Raw genomic sequence first — 25920 nt, 5'->3', positions numbered from 1 at the left:
CCCCACACACACACACACTTTTTCTCGCAGCAAACATTCGTTTTTATATTTACCTATAAAAAAGTAAATTATTATGGAGTCTCCCCCCCCCTTTTTTTTTGGGGAGTATGTAAAAATGAAAATTGAATGGGAGAATAATAACGGTGTCGGAAATTGATGTTATATGAAGTTAAAGGAACGCGATATGCATTTGCTTCCGACGCCAATGATGTATATGATACTACACAATTAGTTTTTAAACATACGCTTTACATGCAATCAACAAAATGTATTTGTATCAATATAAAATAATATATGTAGACATTTTAAATGAATTCATACTCGTCTGATAAAAAGTATGAATTAAATTTCATTCCACAAATTGCAATATGATATCTATTTCCTGATAAATTTAAGTAACATGGTCCGATTTTTAAAAATAATTTACAGTTAATAAATAATACGTTCCTGTTGATATTATCCATTCACCTGTACGATTCTTTTTAATGCATGGAAAGGGGCGTAATCCAACAAATATGTTGTAATCCCGCGTGGTGGCGCTGTATTTTGTAATAATCGTCCAATCCAATGGAGGAAAATGTAGTTTTCAAAACTTGGACTGTGTATTCATATGTGATTGAAGTTTGATTTTTATTGAATATTTGATTCCATTAAGGTGATAGTTTTAATATACTGTAACGTTTAAACCCATGTAACCGTTAACTCTTAAATACGCTTGGATAAATAATCTGCTCTGAATAAGCGGCAAATGAAATTCAAAACATGTCAATGTCTGTTTTGAACGTCTTGTCATTCTGAAAAGTCTATGAGATGTGGTATTTCCCAACTAATATTTATAATGTTGTTACAGAAATTGTTCTTATATTAATACTGTGGACGATTTTTCAGCTTGATGTCTGTCTATAAAAGCACAGAGTAGATATCTCGAATTTCCTCGATGTTGAATTATTTACTTATTATCGTACAGAAGAATGTTACTGCCATTTTATGCAAATTGAAACTTTGAATTATTTTTATCAGGACTGGGTGTGACTACAAATATTGATTCAAAATGGGTGATGATAGTGAATGGATGAAATTGCCAACGGATGAAAAAGTCCAACATAAGGTAGGCAATTCTATTATAATAATTACCAGATTCATGAAGATATTTTCTGTTGATTAAGATGTGAAGATGTTAAAAGAGTTATTGATGCATATCATTGTGGAAAAAATAATGAACTGAAATTATATTGCACAAATTTTTGCAGGTGTGGAAAGCTCGTCTGGCTGGGTATGAGGAAGCTTGTAAATTGTTCAGTTCTATAACAGACGAAAAGTCACCTGAATTTAACAAGTATGCTGGTTTAATGAAGAAATTTGTCACTGACACTAATGCTTTCGCACAAGAAAAAGGATTGGATGCAGTAATGGCATTTATAGAAAATGCTAATGTAGCAGGAAGGTGAGGAAAATGTACTTGTAGCTGTTGCTGAAACATTTCATGTATTGAAGTAGATTAAAAATTCAGCTTTTAGAATTGTTATTATGGTGGATAAGTATCACTTTACAGATGATTATAGCCTCATATTACTATGTATAATTTTCTGATAAGAAATTGCAAATTTTATTGAATATAAGCTATATTTTGTATGTCTTTCATTTTCTGTTATATAGGGTGTGTCAGGATGTCTTACAAGGTGTCATTACAAAGTGTTTCAATAGCAGCAAACAGAAAACAAAGGAGAAAGCCATGGAGGTTTTTATGTTGTACATAGAAGCAGAAAAACAGGACATAGTTCAGGTCAGTACGACAATATCAAACAGGTTCTATTATTGAATCAGATAACAATTTAACAGATCTAAATGAAATACATGTATTACAAATGAAGTACTGATCATTGTTCTGCCTCAGATGAGAAAAAAGTCTGTCATTAGATGAAACATGTCATTGTTACAGTCTATATTTAGTTAATGAGTAATAAATCATTGACAACAAGCATTCGCCTCTTCTATGAAGTCTTTTACCAACCAGATATATATCCACTGTGACAGTCAGTCAGTTACAAACCTTAAAAGTAATACTGCACAGTCAATTCTATTCTTAACCTTTTGTCAGAATTAAAACATTTACTTCTATTCAGAGTAAATGTTTTAATTTTGACAAAAGGTTAAGAATTCAAATTCTTGCAATAACTGTATGTATGTATAATCAATATTTTAATGATATCTTGAGAGACATGAAATCTTCAATAAGAACAATGATTATTGTTACAGGAATGCTTACTTGCTGGTTTAGACAACAAACAGCCCAAAATAGTGATCACCACAGTCCAGACAATCACATTGGCTCTAAGGTTTGATCATTTCTTAAAATAAGACTTCCAGATCAAAATTAATTTTTTTAATCAGAGGCTAATTTTAGCCTATACATATAAATTCACAGGTTAAATTGAAAATCTACGAGCTTAAATTAAAAGAATGATTAAATGCCTTTTTCATGCTTTATTTAAATTAATTACAATACTGGGCCAACATCAAACACCAAAATCAGCTTGCATTTTGCAAGCATTTCCCGCTAATTTTAATCCCTGAAGACTTGCAGTGTTTTTTCCACAAATGCTGATTTGTTATGCCAACAGATTTCTTTCATGATACCAAATTATCTGTATTGATATATAATATATATAAGAATTTTTTGTTTTCTAATAGGAATTTTGGAAATAAAATCATGCCTATTAAACCTCTTGTTCCCAAACTGCCCAAACTTTTGGAAGATCGTGACAAGACTGTGAGAGAGGAGTCCAAGACGTTGATTATAGAAATTTATCGATGGATTAAACAAGCCATCAAGCCGCAGATGACTAACTTCAATCCTATACAGGTTAAGAAATATGTCTATTGAGTGCTCATTGTGCTTAAATGGTTCATTAGTTTAAAATATTTCATACATATATGCACATCTTTACTAAGTATGATATAGAAATGGCATAGAATGATTTACTAGTATAAGATTTTAATGTCTTTAACTGCAGAGCTTTTAAAAAATATTTGATCCTATTTGTAAATCTTGAAATTTCATTGACACTATACAGGTCGCTGAACTTGAAGCTGAGTTTGAAAAAGTTGGAAATGAGAAGCCACAACAACAGAGGTTTCTCCGCTCACAGCAAGATTTAAAGGCTAAAATGGAAGAGCAGGCAGCCGCTGGAGGGGGAACAGCAAATGAAGGGGAAGGTAGGGGTATAAAATGAGACGTGAGGGGGAAAGGGGACAGAAGAAAGAGTTTTAAGGAGAAAAGGAAATTGTTGGGGGAAGCGGACACTGAACCTAATTAAAGGGGTATCTGAACAATATATGTCTTGTGAAAGTAGCTTTGAAGTAGTGTAGAAACATTTGAAATGCAGCGGCAATATGGTTACTTTGATGTAATATGCATGGAGTTCAATTTATTTCAGTTAAATACATTGAAGTTTTAAGTATTAAGTACAATTATTTTTGCATAAAAGATACTTTTTTAAATGTTACAAATGCAATTTTTTCAGAAGAGGTCGAGGATGAAGTAGATGCTTATGAACTCCTGCAGGCTGTGGATATTCTGGCTATGCTACCCAAAGATTTCTATGATAAAATTGTATGGGGTCCTTTAAATTAATCTCAATAGCATCTACATTAATTAAAAAAATATCAAGACTTCAAAGAAACATGGGAGTTTTGAGTTTTTTCACTCAAATTTTGGCATATTGACAGAAGTTTTGAATTGTTTCTGCAGGAAGCAAAGAAATGGCAGGAGAGGAAAGAAGCATTAGAGGCCCTAGAAAAGCTTGCCAGCAATCCTAAACTAGAAGGTGGAGATTATGGACAGCTTGTCAGAGCTCTACAGAAGGTAAGACACTAACTGACAATTCTAAACTACTGGTAGACACTGCATTTTGGTGAGAAAGCTCTGTTTAGTTTAAAAAGGGGTTTGTTTCAATTTCATTGCCATTAAATGTTATAAAAGAATTCTTCCTAACCAATAATCTTAGGAATTTTATAATTCTTGTTAAATTAAACTCTCATTACCCCAAGTTTTTTCTCTGAGATATTTATTGGAAAATTTAATATTATTTGAGATGTCTACTATACAAATTGCCAAGCATAAAATAAATTCAGCATTGTCCCCCTTATAAGGCACAAAATGTTGCATTTAATTCCAGGTTATCAGCAAAGATACAAATGTGATGTTGGTAGCTTTGGGGGGAAAGTGTATGGCAGGAATCGCCAATGGCCTACGTAAAAAGTTCACCCCTTATGCAGTCAGTGTAAGTAACTTTCAACTTGGTTCAACACTTTTTCATTCTGGATCATTTTTTGTCTGCTGATGTTATTTTATTAATTTAATGATGTTTTATTATTTTGCCAGTGCAAAGCATGAATATAGGTAGATTTAGAAATTGGTATTTGCATAACTGCAGTATCAAGTGTATTAACTTAATTACAAAAAAAGTCTATTTCAAAGAAATAGTCTGACATTATAGTGCTTTACAAGCAAACAAAAGTAGCTTAAACAATTTCAAAAATGATGATAGGTTTGTTGGCTTTGTTTTGTAGACAGTGCAATGTGTCCTGGAGAAATTTAAGGAGAAGAAACAGATGGTAGTGGTTGCCCTGAGAGAGTGTATTGATGCTGCCTTCCCTTGTGTAAGAACCAGATTTACAACCTCTCTACATTGTTTATTTATATTAATTCTAAAAAAAACTGAACTTTATTTATTTTACAACGATTGATAAACAAGTTCTACAACTTATATTAATATCTCTCGTTGGCATGGATGTTAGCGCGAGGGTGTGGGAAGAAGCCGGAGTACCCGGAGAGAACCCACGTGTCCAAGCGGGCGACCGCCATACCCTATCGCATACAACCACTGTCGATCACGGGGATCGAACTGTAGCTGTGATGTCATATGTAAAATAATGTGGGGATTATAATTTTAAACAATTGTTTACTTTAAATTTCACTGGTTTTAAGGAATGCTTCATTTATGTAAGGTTTTGAGCAGAAATATTTACATGTCTTAGAAGAAGTGTAGGTACAAGGTAATACATGTGATTTGATCTTGATTCTTAACAAAACTTGGACATGTTGTAGATAACGTTGGACTCAGTGCTAGAGGACATTGTAGCAGCCCTGGAGAACAAAAACCCATCCATCAAAGCTGAAACAGCTAGTTTCCTGGCCAGGTGCTTCGCCAAAAGCTCCATGAGCACGCTGCCAAAGAAACTACTCAAGTCATTTTGTACAAGTTTAATAAAGGTAAACCTTTATATTAACTTGGCTGCTTACTTGGATACATGTTATGAAAGAATTATAGCGCACTTGATATACAATTTGGCCTCAAATATAGGACTTTTGCAAATATCAGACATTTTTAATATTATACAATATTTAGTTTAAATACATTCAAAGAAACGCAAATACGACAATTTCCATACAAGAAGAGTCTTAATTATCTTACACGACAGAATTAAAATATTCAGGTTTTGTTAGAGATGTATAGGAAAGTTGTTAGTATACGATAAAAAATTGGATATTTGACTATTTGAACCACTCTAAACCAAATACATCCGATTGAAATTATGTTCTACAGGTATTGTAGTGCATGTTTACATTGAATTAGTTTCGGTTTAATGTGGTCTTCGTACTGAAAATTAGACAAATATTTCAATTAGTGTCTTTTCTCATACAAACATGTATATAGCCATACATAATGAAAATACATCTTTAGAAAATGTTAGATGGGTGACCTAGTGGGTAACACGGAGGTCTTTTTGATTTTTTGGTTGCTGGATTGAATCCACCAAGTAGTAAATAATTTTTTTTAATTTAATTGAAACATGAAAATATTTGAGAGATTAAGTAACATGTATGTAATCTTCTGATTTTTTAAAAATTATCTTAACTGTTAAGTTCAGTCTGAGTATGAGCACACATGAGTTTAACAGATCTCTTCATTAAAACTGTGCATGTTCTCTATTTACACATAGATCCATTGCAATTTTTTTTTACTTATCACGGTTCAAAATATCAATAAACATTATACACAGAGTTTCCTGAATTTATGACAAATCAGTTGATACAGTTACCATAATAAAACCAGTATCTAGGTTTCGAAAAATCATATTGCGACAGCTAGGTACCTGAAGCTATTCTTAGTAACAGGTACTTTCTGTTCAAACAGGTGTAGGCGAAATAAATGGAAAAGGCGCTATACCTCATTTGCTGCTGTTGTTTTTTTTTTTCATGCCAAATGTAAATAATACAGCATGCTTGTTCTTTAAAACATCTTACTACATTAAGACATATACTTTTTAAGACACTCTGTCACAAGATGGCAGTATAAATGTTTTGTAAAATTGCATCAATTGATTTGGTTTAATATCCATCATACATGTAGCTCAATGGTTAAAGTATCAGGCTTGTGATCCACAGATTAAGAGTTTGAATTGGCACAGGGCTTTTGTTCATATTTACTGAATTAAATATCTGCAAATCATTAGTTTTATATTAAATTGCTAATTTTTTTTGCTTATTTGACTTATGTATCTTCATATGCATCATGTTATCTTGTATTTAATCAAGTTATTTTCTTCTGATTTAAGAAACATTTTCAGCCATTGAGCCACCTTTATCTTATGCCATTATGTCAGATAGATACATTGTTTTACTGAAAAAGAAGTCAGTTTTTAGTTCAAGTTTATCTCCATCCAGCCCTAGCCTTGGTGTGATTATTTCAGATGTTGAAATGGATATTCTCTGTTGTTTAGACTGTTGCAGACACGGCCCCAGAAGTACGAGATGCCTCCTTCCTCGCCCTGGGCACAGCAATGAAAGTCGTGTCAGAGAAACACATCATGCCATTCTTAGTAGACGTGGACAATCTTAAGATGCAGAAGGTTCTATATTTGATATATTATTTAGTACCTAATATCAAAGAAATTTGTTGCTGCTGACATTAAAAGGAAAAAAGATATTCTAGAAATATAGCAAGTGTACTTCATACGTACATGTATTTAATAAATGTTCATTTTGGTCTCAGATTAAGGAGGCTTGTGATACTGCAGTTTTACTGAATATGAAAGGAGAGCCACGAGCTGGACAGACAGCCAGTAAGCCAGCTAACAACGAGCCCAAACCAGTTCAAAGGCCTGCCACTGCTGCCCCGTCAGCGGCCAAGGTAAGAAAGAGAGATAACTCTTAGAAACTTTCATACATATGTACATGTATCTACAACCAGATTAGGATTTAATGGGGTGATATGCTAAATATCAGAAAGAATAATTCTTAGTTTTTTCCTGAAAAATACAGAAATGTAAGAAAGGTAAAGATGAATTAGACATTTCATAACTTTAATGGTGTAAATTTTATTTTTTATTTTTCTTATTCATTTTTAAGGCCCCAGGTTCTCGTCCTTCTACAGCTCCCTCTGGTAAAAGCAAGGTAGGGTCATCTAAACAGCTCTTGATGCTACATGTTTTAGATATAAATTTCTGATATAGACAACACTAAATGAAAGTTTAGTTTGATAAATTTACTCATTGGTTAGTCTTTTTTTAATCACAATAGTGTATTTGTGACTTCGCTAACATGATTTTAGATAAATAACTGCATTTATAGAGTGGAGGTCCCCCAAGGAAAGCTCCAGCCAAAGGAAAAGGAGCAAAAAAGGGTCCTGCTGGGGCCAACAAAGAGGAGGTCACAGAGCCTTTGTTATCTGTAAGTGCAAAGTCTGCGTTTCTTATCTATGATATACCTGTATTATGGATCGTCATAATTTTTTTTTATGAATATGTATTTAAGGAGGCTGATTTGGGTTTTTTTGCGGAAAAACTACAATAGCAAAACTCTTTATTTTTTAACCATATGTAATTTAAACCAACTCTAGTTCATATGCGAAGGTTCATGAAAATCGACCGTCTGGTTCTTTTTAGGGACCATCTCAAAATAAAGGTACATTTACTATAGGAATGTATAGGAAACTGTCATTTTCCACACATCAAAGCAGTTTTAAAAAATACTACAATAGCTTTTTTTCTCAAATTGTTATATATGATAAGTAATATCATTTCCTACCTTATATGTAAAAAACACAAAATTCTACCGTCTGGTTTTTAGTGGGGGCCATCTCAAAATATTAAAATGCACCAAATTTTGCTATATATTTGGGTCATCACGAATGATGATTGGTATAATGGATTCATTCCAAAAATGAGGAAAATATCCTCGAGGATAGCTTCATTCTGTAGAAAAAATTTCAACAGCGTACAATTTTTACTTTTTCTTTTATGTTATTTCTTATAACGTACTCCTACAAAGCTTTTTTTTATCATAACGTCATAAAAGCGCAATGGCAATGCTCCCCTACCGCACACATAAAAATCGTGTTAAAAATAAAAATTTCCTTTAAAAATCTAAATATTTTTATCTGTATTTTGTTTATTGTGTTCAATTTTATAACTGATATCGAAAAAAATTCATAAGAAGTATAAAACAACTGTATTATATTAGAATGCGCAAAAACATGCGCAATGCAAACTAAAGTCGGCCTCCTTAAGTTTAAGATTTGCTGAGATAAAGATTTGAAAAAAATTTATTTTTAGTTCATCAGTTTTCGGAATTGTTGGTCAGTTTCTTTAAAGAATTTAATTTTGACAAATTTCAAATTAATAAACTCTTGGTTAGTCTGACAGAAATTTTGATTGTATATGTATGACTTGAGTGATGTTTGTAGGATGAAGCTGTGGATGAGAAGGCTGAGGCATTGTTTACTGCTGATATTCTCAAACAGTTGTCCAGCTCCAACTGGAAAGAGAGGCTAGAGGGAACTCAGAAAATGACTGATGTTAGTAAACCAACTCTTAAAATTATTTTACAATTACAAATTGTGGTACAATTTTGAGGTTTAGCAATTACTGTTATAAAGATTATGTGTACTGATAAATTGGTTTTGTACATGTTACTCAAGTCCAGAATGCCAGAAACTTTTGAAGTAATTGATTTTAGGATTGATTAGCTGTTTTTAAGTGGGTTTTCCAAGGGAAAAATCCAGGTACATTTATTGAAATGGTGAAAATGGTGGGCAAGCGGCTGTTAAAAGGGTATTCCTACCATTGTACTGGTAGCTCCTCCTACAGTTTAAGATAAGAAGCTGCTGTTTTGCAGGTCAATTATACATATACATGTATCAGAGATGTGCATATTACTTGGATTTTGATTTTTGTTGATTTATGAAAAAGTTACAATTATTGAACTAAATGTTTTTGTGGGGCAAAATATTGCATATAAAGTACCCGATTTCTCTAGATAGGTAGTGTTTCTCAATTCAGAGTTGACAAATGGATTATGGATACTGTTCACACAAAAGAAAACCTAGTTTGTTGTCACACTGACAGCTTTTCTCTTGTCCCAGAATAAGTTCAAAACTACTGGTTCAAAACAACAAATATAATTTGAATTTTAGAAGTTCACAAACTTAAAAAAAAAAAAATTATGAATTGAAGTTAAAAAAAAAAAAAAAATTCAGTAGTGTCATCATTGTAAGGAGAGATTTACGTAGATATAAACCAGGTAGATACTTGTAGATTGTGAAGGGGAAGAGCAAAGAGGAACTAAAGACACAGGTTGTGGTGAGAACTCTGGCCAAAAAACCAGGAATCAAGGACAATAACTTCCAGGTAAGACAATAATTGAAAAATTCTACGGACACTTTCAATAAAGACAAATTGATCAAGGATAAAAGTGTTCTTCATTGAGAAAAAATGTTTATTAGGAAGTAGACTCATATATTTTTTCTTTGAACAGGTGCTGAAGTTGAAGGTAGACCTACTGGCTTATCTTGGTAAGAACACAGTGTTCACCAAGGTGTCGGCCGGTTTTGTACTCAGTGACCTTGTGGATAAAGTGGGAGATGTGAAGAATGGGTCGGGCGTCCAGGAGGCCCTCAGCTGTATAGCTGAGTCCTGCTCACTGGAGTTTGTGGGGAAGGAGGTGAGTACAGAAACTATCAGTATGTGATCCCTATATCAGTGGGGTTCTTTTTCACTTGCTGTAAACATTGCAAAATTAAAGTAAATTTTATTTTGTGTTTTCCTTATGTTCAAATTGTATTCAGGTTTCAGTATTTTCTTAATTTTAAGATCTCTTTTATACAAAAGAATTGTTATATTTTATGCATGAATTACATGTACTAAATTTTTTGTAATATGGAAAGTTTCAAAAACAAACCCCAAAAATATAGATCATCTTAAAAGATGATATATCATAATGGTATTTAGTCCCTACACAGTGTGCAGTGATCTGACTGGTTATACACTTTGTCCCTTGTATGTAGGTCATCACCATGGCCTTTGAGCAGAAGAATCCCAAAAACCAATCGGAGGCGATCAACTGGCTGACAAATGCAATAAAGGAGTTTGGCTTGAAGTAAGTAAATTTAATTGAATGAAAAAAAAAGATTTCAGAGCAAATTCATGTAAAATTGCACACAGTGCATTAAATATATACCAAATTTTGCATTTTTGCTCATCTTATTTGGTAATCCTCTTTATGCATTTCTGCACATTAAGCTTCAAAAAGGGCTCTGCATTCACTTCTATCATTTGCAGTTTAGAGGCGTGTTTAGCAGAGCAAGCGCTTGCAAACGCTCGCTCTGTTGAACATGCCTTTGGTAATGCTTCCTTCCTCTCTGTTTCTACGGTACTCCTCCATGTGACTGAGCTGGCTCATTTATTCAGTATTCATATTCTGTGATGGGTTTATTTTCAGAGTGAATGTGAAGCTGCTGATTGAAAATATAAAGAAATCATTCGCCCATACAAACCCTGTAAGTTAAACATCAATACAATTATTTAAGTTTTAAGAATGAATCTTTCTAAAAACTTATTATGGATGAGAAAGAATGTACGGTACATGTAATATTGATTTTATTATAATTAATTTTGTAGGCCGTGAGATCAGCAGGAATTTCCTTGTGTGGGGTCATCTATATGTACATGGGTCAGAACTTTAGGGTCATGTTTGACAGCGAAAAACCAGCTCTACTCAAGGAACTGGACGCTGAAATAGAGAAAGTATGTCAATGAGCAAGTGCAAAAGAAAGAAGAAATATAGATTGCACTGAAAGAAGTACTGTGGAATCATTGGATTTTGTGGTGGCTTGATTTTCGTGGAATTCATGAGTACCTCTCATCCACGAATAACATCCTCTACAAATTAATAAATTTGGGTTGTATAATCTATTTCCTTTTGTAGGTAAAAAATAAAAGACGAAATTACGTCCCCACAAACCTCTAAATTTTAAGCAATCCACGAAAATTGGTCCCCACGAATTTTAATGATTCTACATTATTGATTTTTGGACACCATCTTTCACTACATGTGTTGTTCATTGAAGGTGAAGGGAGAGAAGCCCCCAGCACCGACCAGAGGATTAGCTTCTGGAGGTGGGGATGCTGACGATGATGAAGATGAAGTAGACGCTGATGACAAAGACGATGACAAGATTGATGACTCGTTGCCCAGGACAGATATTAGGTACCCACCATTATTGGAAATCATTTAATATTTATTCGTTTGACAAGATATCGGCGCTTCTGATTGGTCGAAAAATTTCTTTAATATCTGCAGCAATAAAATTTTGCCGGATCAACTTTTCTTAACTGTTGTGATCTAACATTATAATTTATAGAATGGGAGTTTCCAAAATAAACACTGACAACTAAATGTAAAGTTGTGTCAGTTTATTTTCAGCAAACAAAATACAACTTTATAAACACAAAAAATTGAAAGTTTTACCTTCAAAAATAAACAAAACACATTTTTAATTCACGAAATAGAAAGTTAGGCATCTTTTCACGATTTCGTCTGCTTGGGATTAACAATCAACATTTACGGCGAGGCTGTCTGTTCCAATTCCAGGAATAATTATAACGAATATATTGGTCTATCCACTTTCACTGCTGCTCAAATTTGTTAACGATGAGTTTTAAATTAACACACGCACATGATTAGTCATCAGAATAAGCATTGTAAAACAAAGCTATGAGAAGTGCATCAACTCCTTCGGCGTATTCCAAACGACTTATCATGTATGTACCTCATTGGCTAACTATAGTTACCACAACATTTACAAAAGGCGCAAATACATACTATCATTCAGAGTTGTCTCTAAGACCCGGGGAGCGGGGAATTTCCCCACCTAAAGCGACGTAATTACCCGGCTATTTTTGGATTTCAAACACAATCTAGCTATAAGATAGACCCCCAGACCCCCTTCTACTTTTTTATATCTTCCTTCTACTTCAATTTTTAGAGACAACCCTGATCATTTGTCAACATATCCAATATTTTGTCCATGATCGGGTCTCCATGCACGGTTATGCCAAGTTGCCTATTCCAGCGATCTTATACTCAAATTAAAGCCAGTTTTAACGAATCCTGCTGTACAGTGAATTATATTACATGTCATTGCATGTATTTCCCTTCAGCTTCCAATTCAGCTGGTTCAGATTTCAACTCTTTATTTGTGTTTAATCCATTAAATTCAGCTTGATAGCTCTGCATCAGCTGAAGGCGCATCCATTTTGAATATTGTTGCTGTTGTTGTTTTGTATTCATACGCTCTGCTTTTTTGTTTTAATTATTTACATTTTTGATCAATGAACAAACATTGCTACACGCATTGATGAAGTTTTCCGGTCAATTTCTCATTTGATCAATCAATAAAAAAATTATTAAATTTATTTCTTAAATCAAGCAATGTGATAGTTAAAATGGCTGTATTTTCCTTGAAATATAATAAACATCAGAAACAAAAATTCGGAATCCTTTAGGAAATGTATGTTACTATTTGAAGGCATCCATCTAAATAGATAATTTTTATGTGTTTTTTTTTTTTCCAGAAAGTTTTAGAGCATGATTAAGTTGAAGACTTGGTCCTTGTATTTTGTTTCATAGTTAATGTATTACATTCTTCTATACTTGTTTGAATGTTTTGCAGTGAGATGATAACACAAGATCTAGTCAATGAGATGGCAGACAAGAACTGGAAGATAAGAAAAGCGGCCTTAGAAAAGTTAGAGACTATTCTGAAAGAATCCCCCTTTGTGGCCCCTAACTTAGGTTTATTACCAGAAGCTTTGAAACTGAGACTGAATGACAACAACAAAATTTTGGTAAGAGTAATGTAACACATTTTTGTTTTATTCAAAGATAATCCATTTTTTAACTACCATATAAGTACTCTGTATAATGCCCTTTCTTTTTCTAAATTTTTCATATTTTTGAAAGCTTATTTTAGTCTTAAAGGCTAAACATTTTTACCAGGTGGTAAAGCTCAGGTGAGGGCAGGGCTTAATTATTAGAGGTGTGAAAGCCTCTGGGGTTTTCAGTCTAGCGGTCGTGAACGCTGCTAATCACTATGCACAGGAAGCCAATTAATACACAGGAAATAAAGAATTAGTCAGAATTAGTTCTAGTTTGAATATCCTATTGTTCTACTGTAGTGTTATGTGTCCGACGAGTTTTCTGTAAGCACACGTGTGTAAAGTACAATTTAAAAAATGCAGTAAATTCTGCTATAAAAATATAACTCAGTACATTATGTTAAGCACTTAATATTGTTTAAGTAGTTAATTTTAACACTTATAATTGTATAAGAAAACCATACGATCAATAAGAATGTGGAATGTAAAGGCAGCCATTATACGATGACAATTAATGGAGTTGTTTTCCATGGAGTGACGTTTTCAGGCACCAAGTTCCATTTGAGTGAATTACCAGTGCATATAGCTTTGGTAAAAAGAAAATTAATATGTTTTGGAGCTGCTCATGCATTTTTGCTGAATTTATTCGGTCAAATTCATTCAACATAATTCAAATATAAATTGTGCATATTTTCAATCACTGAATAATTATTTTTCTAAATCAATTTTACTACTGGTAATTTTAAAAATTCAATTTTTTATTCCCCTTTTAATACATGACTGAAGCTATCAAATAGAACGTTGTTAATTGCTAGTAAACAGAAATACCCGGACCCGGTCAGATCACGCTCGATTGATCACGTCAATCAAACTGGGTGTTATTGTTTTAAACTTGATTGAAAGCTGCATCATTTTGAAACTTGTACAGATAAAAAAGAGGGGTGGGGGGGGGGGGGGGGCGTTCGTAAAATGTTCAGCCTTTATGACAAAACTTAAAACCTCCATCCATGATATAATGCATGATTCCCATCAGAATTGATCCTTGAAATCTGTGAAATTTATTAGTATCAATTTATCAAATGAAGTCGAAAAATTGTTCTTATATTTTTGTCCATCTAACTTTCATCAATTTGTTAATGAGACTACTTTGCTGTAAGATTTCTTTGTATAATTTGACAGATTGCTACCACACTGGGAATTTGTTCCTCTCTGGGAACAAAACTGGGGCCCCATTGTAAGGCTCATATCAGAATAATAGGACCAGCTTTGATTGGCTGTTTTGGAGACAGTAAAGTAAGTAAAGGCTTTGCATTGACTCATGTGAACAAATTATTCACTATTTTATGGCTGCAACTTGCAAGCCAACAAAAATTTGTCATTTCTTGTCTTTTGGTCGCAGTTTCATGTTGTTTTTAAAATAAAAAAGAATTTTTCTTGATTTATTAGTTTGATTTTGGTCTGCTATTTTTTTCTTAGTTAGTCCACCTACATGTACATATGATTAAGTCAATTATGATTGTCAGAGAAGATGATTATTTTTTTCTTCATATTGATTTTATTTACTAAGTCACCCCTTTCACAAATTATGACAATAAATTCAAATATTTTCTTTTTACCAATCGTAGCCTAACCTGCGAGCTTCTGCAGTGTCTGCACTTAATGTGTGGATGGAGAATAGTAATTTGGTTCCATTGGTGGAGCAGGAAACATTAAGTGATGCACTCAAACTGGAGAACCCAAACCTTAGACAGGAGGTTAGTATACATTTATCTTCTACAGAGAAATTCATTTAGTTTATATTTCATTTTTTTTTTTTTTTTTTTTTTTTTTTTTTTTATGGCCATTGTTTTAATCGTAAGTTACATTGGTTCTGTTTTCCAGCTGCTAGGCTGGCTGAGTGAGAAGTTGCCTAGCCACAAACCTCTACCCTCAGAGTTCAAGCTGTGTATCCCCCACCTACTCACGTGCCTCGAGGATCGTAATGGAGATGTGAGAAAGAAGGCCCAGGATGCGGTTGTTCCCTTCATGATTCACACTGGATATGAGTCGGTCTTTAGAGCTTGCTCCAAGCTAAAGGTCAGTGCTTGATACCCGGTCAAGTATTCTATTGAAAACCTCTGTAATCACTGATTGAATTTTGAAATACATTGTACTAGTAAGCAAGATTAGTTTTTTCTTATTCCAATTTATTCTTGATTGATGTCTGCACTTGAAAAGGCTTAAGATATGATAGAGCATTGGTTGGTACAGGATGGGATAGTACATGTACATATACATTGTTCATTATTGGTTGTATAGACGGTATTCACGGAGCACTATTTTATGTTTGCTTCAGCCTGCATCAAAAGATCAAATAATGGCTATTATCGAGAAAGCTAAAGCAAATCTTCCTGCGAAACCAGCAAAGACCAAGAAAGGAGCCTCGGCTAAGGCAGCAGCTGCCCCTGTGTCCATGGATGACATGGACGATGAGCCTAAGGCAGCCCCCAGCAGGCCCCTGTCTACTGCTTCATCAGAGGGAGGGGCCGAGGGCAAGACAGAAACCAAGACCAGAACTGTCAGGGGAAAGGCTAAGGCTGTAAGTTGGCCCATTAAACAGCTGAATATTTGTAAAAAAGTAAATTATGTGGATAATATTTTTTCCCCACAAAGATGAACTATTACAATTTTGTTTGACTTTATTACAGGCTCCAGCACCAAGCAAGAAGAAGAAGACAGAGGAGGACACTAGTCCCCCGATGAATCTGACCGTGCCTAAAGAGAGAAGGTTCAAGGATGAGAAGAGTCTCAAGGTCACTTGTGTTTCCACCTTACTATACTTGTATTTACTATACTTGTATAAATTTATTAAATGGGATTGGTTCTAATGTTGGTTTGAATTGTTTGTTTTTGTTTAATATTATGAATATGTTTACTTAGATTCTGAAGTGGAACTTTCTCCAACTAACTGGGGAATATGTAGAACAACTTACCCTGCAGATGGAGAAAAATTTTAGTAAAGGCATGATGGACATGATGTTCAATGTGGACTTTAAGCAGCACATCAAGGCCATAGAGATTCTCATCAAGGTACATATGCTGTACAAAAGTAGGGTTGGAAAAAAATAGCACACTCTTACTGCTAAACTTGATTCAGCATCCAAGTAAAATCTCCTTTTGTTTTATGCAGTCTTTAAATTTAGTTTTAGTTTCCAAAGTCAATGTTATGAATCGTAGTCGTAGTAAAAAGTGTTTTCAAAGTTTTGTAATGCCTATCTTAATCCTTGATTTTAATTTCCAATAATTTTCAACAATTAAGTTTGTGAATTAAGAGCCTTTCAGTAAGGAGAAATGTACAATGTGAAAGTACCACAAAAATGAATGTGTGTAGATGCTACAATCTCAGATGATCCAGAGTTGTAACCCTGATTTTTTTTCCTCAGAGCCTGGAGACGCTGCCTGATGAGACGATTGGTAACCTTGACCTTATTTTGAAGTGGTTCACGGTGCGGTTTCTGGACACCAATCCAAGCATGCTCAACAAGGCACTCGAGTACCTGCGACTTGTCTTGAGCATGCTTGTTGAGATGGACTACAGTCTGCATGAGTACGAGGCTAGCTCATTCATCCCCTACTTGATCATCAAGGTCAGTGGACAGTAAACAAATTATATGTTTGTGTACCTCCACAGTTCATCTCTTAAAGACTTGATCGAATTGTCCATGTACTGAAGACTGTTCATTGGTAGCCATCTTTCTGTCAAATTTGGGAAGAACTCACTAAATCAATGATGCCTGTGCCTGATACATTCTTGATTTGTAAATTAATGATTATTATTTTGATGAGGAACATCGATTATTTCTCATCTGTGTTTTCGTCTTTTATTGTGCAGGTTGGAGATGCGAAGGACAATGTGAGAAAAGATGTGCGGGGTATTATAAAAATTCTGTACAAGTTGTATCCTGTCAGCAAGATGTTTACTTTCCTCATGGACGGAATTAAATCCAAAAATGCCAAACAGAGAATGGGTTAGAAATTAGATTTTTTGTCTTAAAAGTGATGATATGAGGCAATTTTTTTCATTTGCATGTATTATGAAGAGTTCTTAATAGTGCATAACGTGATATTAATGCTTACACTGCAGTGTTTTCAGCCATTAGATTTTGTAGAGTGTGAAAGAGAAGCAGATTAGAAATTAAATTGGATTGTTTGCATTGATTTTTACAGAATGCATTGAGGAGTTGGGTAACTTAATTGAGGCCTATGGTATTTCTGTGTGTCAGCCCAGTCCTAACGTGGCTGTCAAAAACATTGCCGGTCAGATCGGAGATCGGGATAACGGAGTACGAAACGCTGCCCTGAACGCCGCAGTGCAAGCTTACATGGACGTGGGCGAAAACCAGTTTTATAAGCTAACAGGAAATGTAAGTTTTAGAAAGAACAGAAATACCTAAGTTTATGATACATGCATTTTAGCAACATGCAAGTTAAGTACGCCTTTGACTTATTATTTATGGATGTAAATATTGTCGATGGTTGTTGTAGAAATTGCTGATAGTCTTTGAAAATCATAATTTTAGTTTTTAATATTTTGGCAGAGCATATTCAAAGTTTAAAAATATATTACAGTATTTGTTGTTAGGGTGTCTAAGGATTTCTTTATCTATCATAACATTCAAAACATTGTTGATTTTTATGGGACAACTGTTTACATGTATATTTACTCATATTACATGAATATTTATTGTTTGTAGCTAAATGACAAGGACCAGAGCCTGTTAGATGAAAGAATAAAGAGATCACTAAAAAATAAACCAGCACCAAAAGCAAAAGAGGAGGAGAGACCAAAAACAGCAGCACCGGCTCAGCCCCAGAGGTCTGCTTCACAGTAAGTACATGTACTCTTAAAGATAAATCGACCCTAATCCCAGCCCCAGAGGTCTGCTTCATGTAAGAACATGTAAAGATCATTCATCCCAAACCCAAATCCTAGAGATCAGCCTCCCATTATAAGAACTTGTATGTTCATCCATCCCAAGCCCCATTTCAAGTGTGGTCTTCTTCATAGAATGTACTCGTAAAGATCATTCATTCCTAACCTCTCTTCCCAAGATCTGCCACCTAGTTAGTACGTGTGCAGATCATCCATTCCCAACCCAGACTTACTTCATTCTCTATCACAGATCACAGATCCAGAGACCAGCCACAGCACTGCCGAAGTCTGCCTCTTCTAGCTCCATGAAAAAGACCTACCTCACAACATTTGAGTTTGAAAAAACTGAGATGGAAATGCCAAAGCTGAATCAGTTTGATCTGGATGAGCTCTTTAAACCAGTGGAGATGCCCAAGATCAAGTGAGTAACACAATGTACTGTATGTCATGTGGAAAATGTTTAGATTTTTGGATTACAGAAACCTCCTTGTTAAATGGATCTTAAGAGACATTTATTTTCATCAATAGCCGGGCCAGGGATCCTTCCCCAATGACACGGGTCAGTCCGGCCGATGCCTCGGCCACGATAGGTGTAGTGATAGCACAGATAACCAGCACTGATATCTTGACCTGTATACAGGCTCTAGCTCAGGTAGGAAACATTTGTACAGTAAGCCAGAAATGTATACAAAACATTCAATAAATACTGTTAAAGAGTTGATCGAACTGTATACAAACCTGTGTCTTTTATGAAGGAAAAGCAGTTAGTAACATAACTCTTTGTTTTTAGATTGATGAACTGTTGAAAGATGAGGAGCGAGCGCATCTGCTTGGTGGCCATGTTGATCAGTTGATGCTGCACATCTCCATGCAGTTCCGGATGACCCTGTCCACACACATGAACAACGATGACGTACCCAAAGAGGAAGTGGTCCGCCTCTACCGCTGCCTGCTGGGAACTCTCCTTGCTGTACGTGCCTATTGAAATCAACAAAGAGTTGTTTACTGTATTTGTGAAGTTTGGGGATTAACATGTACTTGAGTTTTGTTTGAAATTGGCACAGAGTTAGTTGTCTTGTAATTCAGGAATGAAGATAAGTTATCAAATAAAGTTATTGATTATCCATGATCGTTTTTACATTAGGTTGAGTTATTGTGGAAATTTTTTAGTATTTAAACTGTTTTTTACGCTGTTACATATGTATACATATTTATCCATTTATTCAATTACACTTAAAATCCTGTTCAGACCTATTCAAGTACAATCATTTTTGATGGCTTTTTCAGTTGACACAAAATCCATTTCTGGCCACAAAGACATCTAAGGATATCTTAAAGGATCTGTTTAACAGCCTGATTACAATCCTTCTTGACCAGCGCCTGAGTCTGCTACATGATGGCCCGCAAGTCGTGCGGTCCGTCAATGTGATGATCGTCAAAATCATGGAGAAGTCTGACTACACCAACAGTCTGTGTGCCTTGATTAAATCGCTGCAGGAGTGTGTGTCCAGTGAAGCCTGCTCACCCAAGTTCCTTGAACTCATCATGAAGGTAGACATCTAATGCACCTTTATTTAGGCTAGCAAATATTCTAGTCAATTACAAAATGATGAAATTTACACTGTCATGTTAACTAAGGTGTTATCAAAAGTTTTATACTGAAAAGGAATGCAAACAAATGTAATACATGTTACTTAATGTAATGCACAAAAAGTTTATTGCTTGTTATTCAGTTTCTTCCATCAGTAAATGTAAGGGGTGTATGTACAAATATTTGTTATAAAGCAGTCTTTTGTTCAATTTTTTGAAAGTTCTATTTATTATTTTTCTGACAGTGTATCTGGAAAATGATAAAGATGGTCCCTGAGATCATCAATGATTTGGCTGTAGACAGAATTCTACTGGAGACTCACTTGTTCCTGAGGAACTTCCCGACCAGCACGTGGAAGAACCGGACCAGCGATCTGCCGCTCCGAACTATTAAGACTGTGATACACACACTGGCAATGCTCAAGGGCTCCAAGGTCAGAAATTATATATAAATATTTATCAGGGTGAGGAATAATAATGAAAACCTTGAAAGTATCAAGGTAAAGAAAATACATATCCTCAAACTGGAAATTTTCAATTAGTTCTAGAAAATTATTCAGAAAGCATTGAGAGTATTTCATTTGTGTATTACAAACCTGCTATGCAATTGTTTTTTCTGATAAATGAAATACATGGATGTGACCTCTATGAATACAGCTTAATGTGTTAAAGACTCATTTGATGTCTTACAGATGGTCTTTGTATGTTTGGGTATTTTTCTCTTAAAGATTCTTGGTCAGCTGAATTTAATTGATGCGTCAGAGAATTCAGAAGTTAAGATGTTTTTACAAAAAAGTTTGAAGAAGGATCCAAACTCAAGAAATGAGATGAATGGTTCCTCTGATGACACAGATTCTGTCAAGGTAATTATGTCAATAGGCATTGTAGAATGAGGAAACAAGGAATTTGACAATTTGCAGATTTTCATAAGTAATGGTACATGAATGAAAATAAAGTGTAAATCTTGGCTGTTTATTCCTGCAGAGTCATCAAAAACCTAAGAAGTTAAACAAAAGTACACATGACATGTTAGCTGAAATATTCAAGAAGATTGGATCCAAAGAAAATACCATTGAGGTCAGTAAATGAAAATAGATTTCATGGACATTTTGCATGGAAATTTCACATGTACTAGCTGAAACATGATACATGTATTGTTTGTGTTACAAAGGGATTGAACAACCTGTACGACTTCAAGAAGAAGCACCCTGAGGCAGACCTTGACCCGTTCCTGAAGATGTCTTCCCAGTACTTCCAGAACTACATTGAGCGGGGCCTGAAGAACATAGAGAGGGAGCGGGAGGGGAGGGCTCCATCACAATCCGAACCCACAGGTACAGGGCCAAGCAAATATCCATCTCTGTTCAAACCCAACAGAATAAGCGTCAATCTAATAACCTTCTCAGTCCAAAACCACTTGTTCAGGGTAAATCAACAAACCATCTTGGTCCATACCCATGGGTTCTGAGGCAATCAAATAACCATCTCGGTCGAAATCCATGGGTAAAGGGGAATTCAAGTAACAATCACGGTATGGGGGAATCAATCATTTGAGTCTTTGATCATGGAAAGAAGAATTTAGTTGTTGACTAGAGAAATGGCTTGAAGAATTCACAATTCATGTATTACGGGGCAGTTTCTACACTTATAAAAGAATTGAACTGTCCATTATTTACATTCCAGGAATTTACAATGGATGTATTATTGGACGTTTTCCACAATCATAGAAAGTTCTAGCTGTTATTTATAAAGTGGCTAGAGGAATTTACAATTCATGTATACTGGAAAAGTTTCTACAATTACTGGAAAAAAAATGTGCTGTCCACAAAAGAAATGGCTGGAAGAATTGACAATAAATGCATTGGTTTTTTGTAAGATAAGTACCTTTTTTATGGTTTTTTGTTTGGATTCCAGGTTATGGTATGACTGAGAGGATGACAAAGCCCACACCTGCTCCCACATCAGCAGAAGAGTTGGACATCAATTTCTACATGAACAAGTTACGAACCATCAGAGCCAACTGTGGTCTGGAGAATGCAGATGTGAGTTTTTTTCTCTTAACCAGTCAAAATTTTCTGTGCTTTGAATTTCAGAATTGTTGTAGCAAACTATTTAAGTTCAGATTGCTGAATTACATTTACATTTATGTACTGAATTTAGATTACATTAGAATTTATCTGTTTACAGCCTTCCAAACAAGAAAATATGTCAAAAAAAGAAGACATGCCAGAAAAGGTAGAAAAAGAAAATAGAGAGATGGAAGAGGAGGTATGATATCAGATTATACAGATTATACAAACTAACAAATGATCAAAGTTTGATTAGTGATCAGTGTGATAACCTATTGGAAATATTAAATTCACTCAAAGAAATAGGAAATAATGTTACATCAGATTTAATAATCAATAATTTTGACAGACATATATGAAATTAACATCAGATACAGAAGATGTCTTTATCTGTAGGGTGTATAATGATCTTAACCAAATTTTATTTGGTCAAGGTCAAATAACTATTACATCAAAAACTTACACAAAATCACAGATATTAAATAATCATCATACAAAGTACCAACGCTTAGCTTCATGTGATTCTGTTGAATCATTTTTTTTTAATGACCGAGTTTCTTTAATAATTTTTGTTGTTGTTGAAATGTCATTAAGTCTTCAGAGACCAGAAATTGTAACATTCTCCCGTGTGCCTTTCTAAAGGATCTAAAATATGTATATGTACTTGCTACCACTTTATTGAACAAAAAAACTGACACTGAAATAATCTCTTATTGTATCATTTATGTTCAGTCATATTGTACATTCCATTTTGAATCACTACATTGTATGAATATTATCATTTTTTGTTATTTTAGATTTGTGTAAAGCCAGTGCTGTCCTCATCAGAGAATCGTGACAACAACCAAACAGCATCTAGTGGTTCCAAGTCAACCGATGTGTCAGAACTCAAAATGAGGCTAGAACGCATTAAAAGGCTAGCCAAAAGTTGAAAACCAGGTCACTCAAGTCTAAATGTGTTCTTTTGACAAAATAGTGATCTATGCTTTCTGTTGTGTACAGATAGAAGAAAAATGGAAGCAGGAGAACAGATTGAGGAGGATTTCTTCATTGTTGTTCTTGCATGATATTGATCCAGGGACTCTTCGTCTAGCATGCACGCTAGTGCTTTATTTATGCAATTGTTTTTAAAGACTATTTGCCATTTAATTAACAATGTGGCTTATTGTGCAGTTTCAGTGTGCTAGAACTAATATGAATGCTGGGAAAAAGGCATTGGTATGAATAATAAGCTATATATGAATATGTAGCCTACATAATTGTTTGCATTAGGAAATTTATTAAGGTATTTTCTTTTTTCAAAAACCAATGCCTCATTATTGTAAGGTGATTTGCTACATGAATACAACAGTTGTGTGCATTGTCTTGTTTTAGAGATATGTACATTTTCTTTTAATGATATTGCATTATTCCCTCTCTGAAGAAATTACAACTACATCATGTACATATATTTGTTATCATGTAGTATTTTAACTGCCAGCTCCGAGACCAGTATAAAAATGTTGCCCTTTTTGTATATATTGAGTAAATTTTTAGTATTTGAAAGATTACATCTCATATTGTGCAATTAAAAGCAAGTGGAACTCTTCACTGCTGAATGTCTATCCTATAAATCTTGCTTTTTCTATTGACCTCCCTATTTTCTCTGTCTGTTGTGGCCCAATTAACACACTGAAGTACTAACAGTGGAGTTGTCTTATTATCCTGTGCTACGAGTGATCCCATGTTGATGTTGTCCTTCAGTTTTTGATCTTTTTTGTCTGAGATACATCATTTTTTTTACTTTATGTAAAATTGGGATACTTAATATTTTGTGATCAGTGTAAGTGCAAACATAATAAAATGTCAAAAAATGAAAGTTTAATTTTTTTTTCTCCAGTTCTAACTGAAAAAATAGAAGTTATGGAGGAAATTTTTAGAGAAGTATTAGAATGAAGTCCAAACCTATGTAGAGTGGAACGGATAACAAACCCTTCACTTGGGAAAATGGCCCAAACCAGGGGGTTTGGTTCTCTTGTTTGTATTCTCAGACTTGACTAAAGTGTCCTTGATAGCAATAATTTTGATTATAAAATGTCTCCCTTGAAGCAAAGGTTTGGACAAAAATAATTCTTTTATTTGATACTGTTGAAGTCTGTTTTTATTTTTTTATTTTTTGAAATGGCTCTGTAAATTTATAGCAGCTCATTCTATTCAATCAATTTTACATACCATATAACAAAATCACTCTATAGCCAATGGCAAATAACAATGATTAATCAATAATTAAGTAAAAGAAAGGGTATGATACATTTCAATTTTTATAATGCAAAACTATAATTGCCAAAATAAGCATTTTGATGACTGATCAAATTATTCATATTCCTTTTTTAAATGAATTTTGATATACCGGATTTGACAAGAAATAGTTGACCATTTAATGTTACTATTCCTCAAACAAATAAATACTAGAACTGGTCACTTCTCGGTATTATGATTTGTGCATGAGCATAGGATTTTAAAAATTATATCTATATTACAATTTCATGAAGAAATTAAGATCCTATTTTTACGTACATTAATGTCATAAGATTAGATAAAGTTTCGTGCCATAAAGTGCCTTTAAACATATGTTTACTTTGATTTTACATGAAAAGATACTTTGAGGATGAGACGAGGCCACTATAATTGCTGTGATAATTTTTACCAATATGCTCGAATATAGCGATTTATATAATTAGTTAAATCAACATCCTTATTGGATTTAGATTGCATGAGGAAGTTTGAGTTCCTCTAAAAAATCTGTTTTAAGCATTTATCAAACACAACCCCAGTACACTGAACTACAGAGCAGAAAAACAACGGGCCTCTTTGAGGTAAGAACGGAGTATTTGACAGAAGAATGAAATGTCATCTACCAATAAAAAACGATACAACACCTTGAAGGTAAAAATGTAAGGGTAATCGCGTTTGAATAAAATAGTGTCATTTGTTGAATTATAAGCGAGTTACAGAGCTTACAATTCTTTGACATGGAAATAAAGTTTTTGTTTACATTTTGAATGTTGAAGTGAAAATTTCAAATTTAGACCTAAAATGAATGTGTTTAACGTTAGGAACTGTTTATCTATGCTGAAAATAAATAAGAAGATAGAAAAATCAGCTTGAAAAAGGTTTTTAATTGGTATATTGAACCTATGTAAACAAAAACAGAGCAAGAGCCATGTTCACATGACAAAGAATTGTGAGCCCTGTATCTTGCTTAAAACTTAAAAGACTGACTCTCAAATTTCATTATATTATAAGAAATGCATTTCCTAAGCATTGTAAATAACAAAAATAGAAAAATATTATTTGACGAAAATCGTGACCATGCCCCTTTAAGATGTAACTATTATTAAGGTGGCTCTAAACACCAATGTTTATGTGAGTGATCGATAAAGGATAATTTTTGAAAAACGATTTTACCAAAAATAAGACCATTATCGGCTTCCAATTAATTTGAATTAAAAAAAATCACATTTTAGAGCTAAAAAATTGAAATAAACTTCGCACACAACATTATAAATAAAAGTTTAAACATGACAAAGAAAATGTGTACGTGATTGCTTATTGTACATAGTGTTTGTGCATCAAGGACAATAACAAACTTTTAATGAAAAATGTATTAACATACATGTATAGACTATATGGTAGCTACATGTATACAAATCCGTGTTTAAATGTATCTTGTGTGAATAATTGATCAGTCTTCTTATTATTCTATATGTTGATAATTAATGTTGTATTCACATAAAATCAACTATTTGTACCATATTGCTAGAAAAGTCAAGATTTTACACATATATTAAATGACTTATAACAGTAAATTATTTTACTGTATGAGTTTTCAAGACAGTTTAATTAAATAGGGGATGGAAAGGTGTATTAGTTATAACAGGTTCTTTGTTTTATTACAGATAACTTAGTGAGTTGTAAACAGAAAATGTGTCACATGCAAGCCAAATGAATCAACTTAAATGAGGACGGACACTAAAATCTACCATGTCTACACAAAAATTAAAATATCCATACCGGACAGATCAGAGACAATGCTTGAAATATTTAAATTTTGCAAAAGAAGAGGGTGAAAGTGCACTTGAAAAAAAA

At 33.9% G+C, this 25920-nt stretch overlaps 1 protein-coding gene across 1 annotated transcript; it reads left to right on the top strand.

Annotated features, from left to right (window-relative positions):
- Positions 1–525: 525 nt before the first annotated feature.
- LOC128183415 (cytoskeleton-associated protein 5-A-like) lies at positions 526–23650 on the top strand. The gene is made up of 45 exons (XM_052852406.1): positions 526–655; positions 1021–1108; positions 1251–1444; positions 1657–1783; positions 2257–2336; positions 2692–2863; positions 3075–3216; positions 3525–3613; positions 3752–3865; positions 4179–4283; positions 4573–4662; positions 5111–5275; positions 6787–6915; positions 7059–7196; positions 7415–7459; positions 7637–7735; positions 8751–8861; positions 9601–9693; positions 9821–10006; positions 10350–10441; positions 10784–10841; positions 10963–11088; positions 11412–11551; positions 13017–13191; positions 14401–14514; positions 14847–14975; positions 15103–15297; positions 15557–15799; positions 15909–16013; positions 16141–16290; positions 16644–16847; positions 17093–17228; positions 17428–17624; positions 17955–18088; positions 18384–18554; positions 18662–18785; positions 18924–19103; positions 19421–19684; positions 19969–20157; positions 20452–20586; positions 20708–20800; positions 20895–21057; positions 21638–21765; positions 21911–21991; positions 22590–23650. The coding sequence occupies exons 2-45, from the start codon at positions 1052–1054 to the stop codon at positions 22722–22724; spliced, it is 5997 nt and encodes a 1998-aa protein (XP_052708366.1). The 5' UTR covers positions 526–655; positions 1021–1051; the 3' UTR covers positions 22725–23650.
- The last annotated feature ends 2270 nt before the right edge of the window (positions 23651–25920 follow it).

Source organism: Crassostrea angulata, chromosome 1 (assembly GCF_025612915.1).
Source record: "Crassostrea angulata isolate pt1a10 chromosome 1, ASM2561291v2, whole genome shotgun sequence".
Classification (NCBI taxonomy): Eukaryota; Metazoa; Mollusca; class Bivalvia; order Ostreida; family Ostreidae; genus Magallana; species Magallana angulata.
The sequence above is the reverse complement of the archived record's forward strand: the minus strand, read 5'-3'. Positions and strand labels throughout refer to the sequence as shown.